The sequence below is a fragment of the Salvia hispanica genome, chromosome 4 (genome assembly GCF_023119035.1).
Source record: "Salvia hispanica cultivar TCC Black 2014 chromosome 4, UniMelb_Shisp_WGS_1.0, whole genome shotgun sequence".
NCBI classification, from domain to species: domain Eukaryota; kingdom Viridiplantae; phylum Streptophyta; class Magnoliopsida; order Lamiales; family Lamiaceae; genus Salvia; species Salvia hispanica.
In genome coordinates, this window is record NC_062968.1 from 52,828,443 (window position 1) to 52,837,133 (window position 8,691).

At 32.1% G+C, this 8,691-nt stretch overlaps 1 protein-coding gene across 1 annotated transcript; it reads left to right on the top strand.

Moving 5' to 3' along the window:
- The first annotated feature begins 5,868 nt into the window (after window positions 1-5,868).
- LOC125219298 ((3S,6E)-nerolidol synthase 1-like) lies at window positions 5,869-8,642 on the top strand. Its single transcript, XM_048121240.1, has 7 exons — window positions 5,869-5,985; window positions 6,094-6,346; window positions 6,472-6,850; window positions 7,188-7,406; window positions 7,530-7,662; window positions 7,758-8,006; window positions 8,241-8,642. Exons 1-7 carry the CDS (start codon window positions 5,938-5,940, stop codon window positions 8,547-8,549), a joined length of 1,590 nt encoding a protein of 529 aa, XP_047977197.1. The 5' UTR covers window positions 5,869-5,937; the 3' UTR covers window positions 8,550-8,642.
- The last annotated feature ends 49 nt before the right edge of the window (window positions 8,643-8,691 follow it).

Here is an 8,691-nt window from a genome sequence, read left to right on the forward strand (position 1 = left end):
GAAATTAAAAAAGCACACTGATAAAGCTTTGAAATATTAATAATTTTATATATGCATTTTAAAGTATCACAATGAAATTTTTGTTATATTTTTTTTTCAAAACTCTCCTTTTACATATGGATACATAAAAATGAGTCCTTATGAGTCCCATCTGTCTAGGGAAAAGGATATTTCCGGGGTTTTTCATAGAATTCACTATAAAACGTATATAATAGAATTAGTTAATAATAATTACAATTACTTTTAAATAAATAAAATTTTCATCACAATTGGAACTAATTACAGACTCATAATAACTTAATGATCTTATATTATACTTATAATGTTTTACTCCCTAAACTATCTTTAGAAGTTAAAAGGACTAAGAATAAAAGATTCCATGTAATATCAAACTTTTATAAGGATAAGTTTTGAAATACTACTTCTTCTTCTATTGTGTCCACTTAATCATATTCAATATTCATAAGTATATCGTTAACACTATCAAAATTAATATTGATATGATATGGTTGTTAACGATGGGGACGTAATGAATTGCTAATTAATTATCAATTCAAAATTGGGACCAATTTTTAACCATTAGATTAGAAGATCTTGGGTTGATATAATGACAAGTGTAAAATATTTTAAATTTAAATAATTATTAATTAAATTAAAAGGGTATTAATGTCAAATCCTATATGTAGTAATTATAACTACTTTCTCTCTCCTCAAAATCATCTCAAATCTTTAAATTTACGTAACTCTCTCAATTTAAATTATTTTTATAAAAAATATATCAAATTAAAGATAATTTAATAAGGATTCCAACGAGATCTCAATTGCATATGTTCCGACGATGTTCGGGTGATGAAATTTGATAAATTATAATTTTTCGTACATGTTGATAAGCGAGCTTTTATCAACAAATGCAATAAAAAATCTCAATATATCATAGGCAAAATCTCAATATTATGCATGTCCAATCTCAATAAAAATGTGTTGATATTTTCTTGTCATTGTGTTGATTTCTAATGTCATATTTGTTGATATTTGTAATACACAATGTTGATATAAAAAAACACTCACGAAAATTATCATATGATAACATAATGATGATATTACCCTTTTTTGTTGATATTTTGTCTACTATTTATTGAGATTTGTGAGCTTTAATCTCATCCACTCATTTTAAAATCTAAGAGTGGAGATTTAGTCTTAATTTTGAATTATGATGCTGTAAGCATTAGAATAGGACCCGTTAACAATATACTTATGATTTTCTTTAACCATTGTTAGAGTTCTCAAAACAATTCACTTCACCAAAAGTCATAATCGACGAGTAACTACCATTAATGATACTCAGCCTTTACAAGGCTATAATATTATTTTAACATTACAATTATTCAAAAAAATTAATTAGAATTTATCAATATAAACAACAATGATATATACTAGTACACTTAAATTATGATCAGCATTGAAGCCAAAAAATATAAAAATAGTTAATAATGTAAGTCAAGTGTGCTTATGTGTTGCTATTTTGTTGCCATAATATTTCTTTCTATACTAATCTCTATGTCCCATGTTACTAGTATTTTTCTATTTTGATTAGTCCTAAGTTATTATATTATTTCTATTTTAAGTAAGAATTAAGATAATTAATTAATATATTAGAGTTAATTAAGTATTTTTTTTATTAAGTGATTTTAATTACACTTAAAATGCTAATTTAAATACACTAAAAAATCAATTCCTAATTTATGAGTATTTGTTAAGATAATGTGTTTAACGTGTGAACGATGATGATAATTTAAATACACTAAATAATGTGTTTAACGTGTGAACGATGGTGATTGGATGATAGTGAATCATTTCAATGTGACCGATTGTTATGATTTGATGGCGCGCGGTGAATCATTTCATTAAGTTTGGTGCATATTGAATAGTATATCACGTGATCTTCTGTAGTCATAATATTCGACACAATATTATTACTGGACATGTCATTCTATATATGTCGTTTACTATCCAGTTAATTTTATATAGTACTACATGACAGAGGAAGTACAAAAATTATTTTTTAACTCTCCGAAATAAGCAAAAGAGTAAAATACTTTTTATTGATAATGATTTTTCCAATCATTATAGTTATAGATCTTACAAATCTGGAGAGTACAGAACAGTATGGAAGCATTACATAATTCCATCATTCTAACCAGGATCAATCGTTTGGGGTTTTACCTAAAATTTGTCTACTGTTTAGAAAATTACTACTCCCATTTAGAGTTCATCGTTTCAATTTTAAAAATAAAATGCCTCCTAAAAAAGTTCTTTGATCAAAAATTGGAATATTACTTCAAAACACGTTTTATTTCGTTGATTAATTTTTGTTTCGAGGCAGTTTATATTTAAAGAGCAAACTGACTGAGTACTAAATAGTGAAACGTGTTTAGTAAATGTCGCATCACTACAGCAAAAAAATTCGTTAAAGACATTTTTAATACATTTAAGGACGCTAATTTGTACATGGTTTTAAATACTATACCATCAACATTTCAAAAAAATTTTATTGGTGTCTCAACTAAAATTTAAAAGCACAGACAATAGCGTACTGGAAAAAAAATAAAAGATCAAGTTAATTTATTAATTTAAGGACACTTTTCTTTAATTATGTCTCAATTTTTTAATCCTTAAAAAAATTGTTTTTAGTGTATGGATAAAATCATAAAATGGACCATTTACATTCTAATCAATCCAAACGCTGATTAATTTAAAGACTTTCCATTGTTAATAGTTGTTGATATTATTAGATTAGTGCAGGTGTCTGATTGGGTAAACAAACTGATAACGTTACATGCTACCGTGACCACTAAAAGATTGTGCAAAATCATGAAAGGAGAACACGTTAAATGGTACTGTACAATTGGACCACAACAAAAGAAAGATAAAGAGCTCATGAATTTCCAGCCGGAAAAAGGAAAAAAAACATTTTAAATGAAGTTGCAAACCCCTGCTGATATATCGAATCTTTGATATTTCACTGTCAAATTCAAAATTTTAACTATACACATATTTGTTTTATTGCAATGATATACTTCCTTTTGTATAAAAAATAATAGGGTAAAACTTATGTAGCATACATCTCAGCAATTGGACGAGACACATCAACTTTCAGGTGCCACAAAATAACGTGTTAAAATTGAAAAATGAAAAATATATTGTTTAGAATTTTATTAGCTAGTTTGGCTTTTATTCTCAGCCTATATATATAAAGTAGGAGTAATGTATTATTGTAAGTTGTTAACACTTTTCAAGACATAGTCAATAATGTGCGACCGTTTTTTCCTTCTCCATGGCAGTTTCTTTTCCTTCTTCGATGGATTTCTCTATATCTTTTATCTTCAAATTTTAGAGGTACAATTTTTTAAAATCAATTGTGTCTCAGTAATTGATAAAATTGGCCTACAAAGGAAAATAAAGAAAAGTAGCTAAAACGAAAAGAACATTTTAAATGAAGTTGCTATATGCCAATTAAGTTGCAAAGTCTACGGTACTAGCTAGCTGGTGCATTCATTAATTGTGAAAATTAAAAATTTTAATTACACACATTTTTAGTAAATAATTTTTATTTCAATGATAACATTATGTCATTTTATACAAAAGTAAAAAAAATTAATAGGGTAAAACTTATGTGGCATACATCGTGCAATCGGATGAAACGAGTTGAATTTTCTGGAGTTTAAAACATTTGTTATAATGAGGTGAGAAAATTTTAGTTCAAGTCTAGTCTAACTTAAACAATTGATTAGATTAGCAATTTTAGTCCTAAAAGGCCACAAGTTCAAGTCATGTTTCAATCCTTTAAACTTTAATATTGTCATGAATCCTGGCAAAATTTCCGAGAAATTATCACTAATAATATTGACCAAACGTATACTCAAATTAGTTTTAAGTCAATAGTCAAATATGTTGGGTTGATTGAATCTAAATATATAGCTAGCACTGGAATATTTCGAGAAAAAACCCAACAAACTTTATAGAAACTATCATTATTTCAGGCTCGATCGTACGAGATTAAAATGCATTTTCATTATGATGCAATTTCCGATAGCTACTCTAGAGATCAATAATTATTGGCCCAATTGCACCAAAAGTCGTTGCTATTTGAAACATGATTTGTATTTGCACCAAAAGTGTCGCTATTTGAAACATGATTTGTATGTTGAGTGTAAAAACTATACTAGCAGTAGTATTTTATTATATGGATATACACCATTGATTGGCTATAAAATAGGAAGAGGGTGGTCATTCTATTCCATGGGAAAAAGATTAAAATATACCATATATCAATGACTTTTGGTGCCTTCATCGAGAAAAATAGTATAGTGGACAAAATTCTTACACAATATCTTTTGAGTGTTAAATGCATAACATTTTAGTTGAACAAAAATTCTTACACTAATATGATACTCCTTCCGTTACACAAGAATATGCACTCTTTCCATTTTAGTCTGTTTCACAAGAATATGCATTTTTCAATCATGGAAACTCTTTTTTCTCTATTAAGGTGAGACCCATTCTTCATTAACCATATTTAAATTAATTTTTCATTCTATAACTCTCTTACTTTTTCAATTATACATTAAAATTCGTGCTCAACCCAAAGTGTATATTCTTGTAAAACAAAGGAAGTATCTATTGAGTGTTGAGTTGAGTGCTTCCATCTACAACATTATAGAAGAAGAAAAATTCGTACATTTGCACATTTTGAATGGACTAAAGAAAACGATGCATCATAATTTTTCATGGTGCAGTTTCGTGCACGAACGCTTCTTATTTTCTAGATTCCTAAATAGTTAGTTATCCAACAAAAAGTGTGCAATATTTAAACAGTAGAAAGGTTTAGAAATGTGATAAATATTTTGTTAATAGAAAAAATATCTTATTCAAGACAAATAGTGTCTTAGAGATGCTATGTTATGTGTGGTAATGACATTTTTTAAATTTAAGAAGTATTACAATGGCGATATTATAAGAAGTGTTCATAATAGAAAATTGCTTGATTTTTTTTTGTTGAAAAAGGTGGTTAAACTCAATTGTATAACTCTAACGAATATAAAAAACAATTAATTTATCATGAATCAGCCAACAAATACTGATACCCAACAACGACGACTTTAAAACATGAAAGTCTATATGAAAGCTATTAGTATAGGAAAAATACGACAAATAATCAACAACAAAATATCTTCCTTATACACATGACGAATAACCACGGAATCAAAATTCTGAAGTAATAGGCATACCTTTTGCATAATGGATCGGATTGTATATTCTTTGAAGACGCCTAATAAGGCAATTGTGGCGAACTCTTAACAAAAGTGGCCACAATTTTTTGTGGGAATTGCTCGTTCGACATTCTTGGGAGGCGGTGAAGGGAGGCAGGAGGTTCAATTGCATAAGAGTTCGAATTCGCCGATAGTAATTTTCGTGTTTGTAATGAGACTGTGGGCAAAGAGGGTGGCGATAGTGGTGGCCAAGGATGAAAATAGTTTTAGTAGTGGATGATACATATTAATGCAAAATTGATAAAGTAAGAGAAAGATAGATTTTAAAGTGTTCAAGTATTGTTAATTGAAAAAAGGAAACCATCTTATTCGAGAATATAAATTAATTTTGGTTGACATACCAAGAAATATGACAATTTTTCTTCTAGAGTTACTACTCTATAATTTTACAGCGTAATCTACAAAATATTCTACCCTGTCAAACACTCTACTTAATTTTTATCATGCTTTTAGTTCATCTAGCTAGCAAGATCAACTTGTTTTTACCGTACCAATTATTCTTATGATGGTTGAGCTGTGTATCTACACTATAAATACAAGTGCTTAGTATTATGTAGTTAGTATACATTCCTCCTTTATTTCCATCTTTGCAAAATATATTTTCCTAATGGAAGCCATCTACCAAGCATTTGATCTTTCGCCTCTAACCAAAGAGGTAGCCATGAATTAGTACTTCTGCTCTGTCTCTTTAATTTGTCTGTCTATCTATATTGAAAAAATCCTAGTAACAAATTTGATGCAATCTATATGTACACATGTGTAGGAATCGTCGTTGCTCGAACACGCAGCAAAATTGGAGCAAGTAAGAGAAATGCTGATGAAAACAGAGCAAGATTCGTTGCAAAGCCTAGAGCTCGTCGACACAATCCAACGCCTCGGCCTCTGTCATCACTTCAAAGACGAGATTGAATCCATTCTCCATCAACAATACTTGGCCCACACCTCCAATGACGGCCTTCTAGAGGCTTCACTCCGCTTCCGTCTGCTTAGGCAGCACGGATGCAGAGTCATTGCAGGTGCGGATTTTCATGTTACATCTCGTGCTATTTGATAGGACTGCCTATGAAATTTATATTAGTAGTAATTTAAGTTCTCTTTTTGTAATAGTAAATATTGTTATAGTAATATTTTTTTTTGTCAGATGACTTTTTCGGACACTTTCTGCGGAGTGGGGAACTGAGGCTGGAAGATGGTCTGGTCGGTGGAGTGACGAGGGGTTTGGTGGCGATGCACGAGGCGTCTCATTTGAACACCGGAGGGGAGGAGATTCTGAGCGAGGCTGCGGAGTTTAGCTCGTTGTGGCTAAATGCGTACAGGGCCGCGATCTGCCTCGACGACGAACTAGAGAGAGTGGTGAATTTTGGATTGAGTTTTCCACAGCACAAGATTGTGGCTGGTTTCACTGCAAAGAGCTATCTTCAGTTTGTGGGTGATGATAATCATGTCTTGAGAGAGCTTGCAGAGTTCGAATTCGCATACACCGAGTCCCTCCACAAACACGAAATCCTTCGAGTTGTAGAGTTAGTTGGAAGCTTGACCCGGGTCAAAATATGAACTCTCTATGTCCCAACTTAAAAGTCCTACTATAATTTTAATTAGGAATTGGTTGTGTAATGAGTGGAATAAGCACGGGTGAAAAACAATCAACTGAGTCTTATTTTTATATATTAATTGAAACACTACTATAATTAAATGAATAGTGGTAAAAGTTGATAGAGACTTCTAAGTTGTAACAACCGGCCGTTAAAATAGAAAACTGAGACTTCTAAATTGGGACGAAGGGAACATATCTTAGTTGGGGAGCCAGTCCCCCAAAAAGTGGGACAGTACTAATTTTCGAAGTTAATGATGTTGTAGGTGGTGGAAGAGGCTGGGGCTGAGTGAGGAGCTGAAGTCGTCGAGGAATCAGCCGTTAAAATGGCACGTGTGGTCGATGGCGATCCTGAGGAATCCAATGTTGTCGAAACATAGAATCATGCTAACGAAGCCGATATCTCTTGTCTACGTTGTGGACGATATATTTGATCTTTATGGCACTATTGACGAGCTCACTCTATTCACCCACACTGTTAAAAGGTATGTTCAAAAGTACTCTATAAACAGTATTACCAAGCAAAAGCAAGTACGACCATTTGAAGCAATGGATCGACAGATTAATTGATTTGATATATCATATATGTGTGGTTTTGTTGAATACAGATGGGATGTTTGTGATGAATTACCAAGTTATATGAAAACATGCTTGAATGCCATTTACGAGACTACGGACGAAATCAGCAGCCTCGTCTATCGAGAGCATGGATGGAATCCTAGCCACTTTCTCAAAAGAGAGGTGCAGTGCAGTTTGTCTACTACCAATACTTTAATTTTTTCATTTTTATTCGTCCATAAAAACTTACTACTTTTTTCGTTTTTGTAATATTGCAGTGGGGGAGTTTGATGGATGCATTTCTTGTGGAGGGAAAATGGCTTAGAAATGGTGAAGTGGTGAAGGCTGAGGAATATCTCAAGAATGGAGTGATAAGCTCAGGAGTACCTATGGTGCTATCTCATCTCTTCTTACTAATGGGAAACCCTCTCTCTCACCAAACTCAAACTCTTCTCACTGATCCCAATGGACTCACACATTCCGTCGCCAAACTCCTCAGGCTTCTCGACGACTTGGGCTCCGCCAAGGTAATTTCAAACGCAGTTTTGCAAGGAAAAGTTACAGTATCTCGAAATGCCTTGAAATTCATTTAAGGGGCAAAAACGTCAATTTACTATTTTTTGGATGTTTTTAGTTTTTGCTTTTAGTCGTTTAGGATTTCTAGGAAGTCATCAGCATTTGACTATAATAGGGTTATTTTCGTACTCAGAATTTCGTTTTCTATCAGTTTGGTCATTCTGACTGTGTGATGATAAAATTAGGACGAGGAGCAAATAGGGTTCGACGGATCCTACATAGATTTCTACATGAAAGAAGGGAAAGCAAAATCGAGGGAAGAGGCGCGAGAGGAGGTGATGAACATGGTTTCAGAGACATGGGAAAACATAAACAAGCATGGCTTCTCTTCAACGAGTTCATTTTCTGCGGGTTTTAGACGGGCTTGTCTCAATGCAGCGCGTATGGTTCCGACCATGTATACCTATGACGAAGATCATCGTCTTCCTCTTCTTCAACATCATCTTCAGACCATGTTTGCCGATCCCGCCTTCGCTAAAGCACTCCTATCTTAAATTATAGCTTTGTTAATTAGTTCGCCACACATTACTTATGTGGCTGAAATCACAACTTGTGAAATATCTATAACTGCACTACTTTTTCCATTATTCCCTGTCTTTGTCCATGCAGTCATTTTCACAACATTTTAAATGTTTT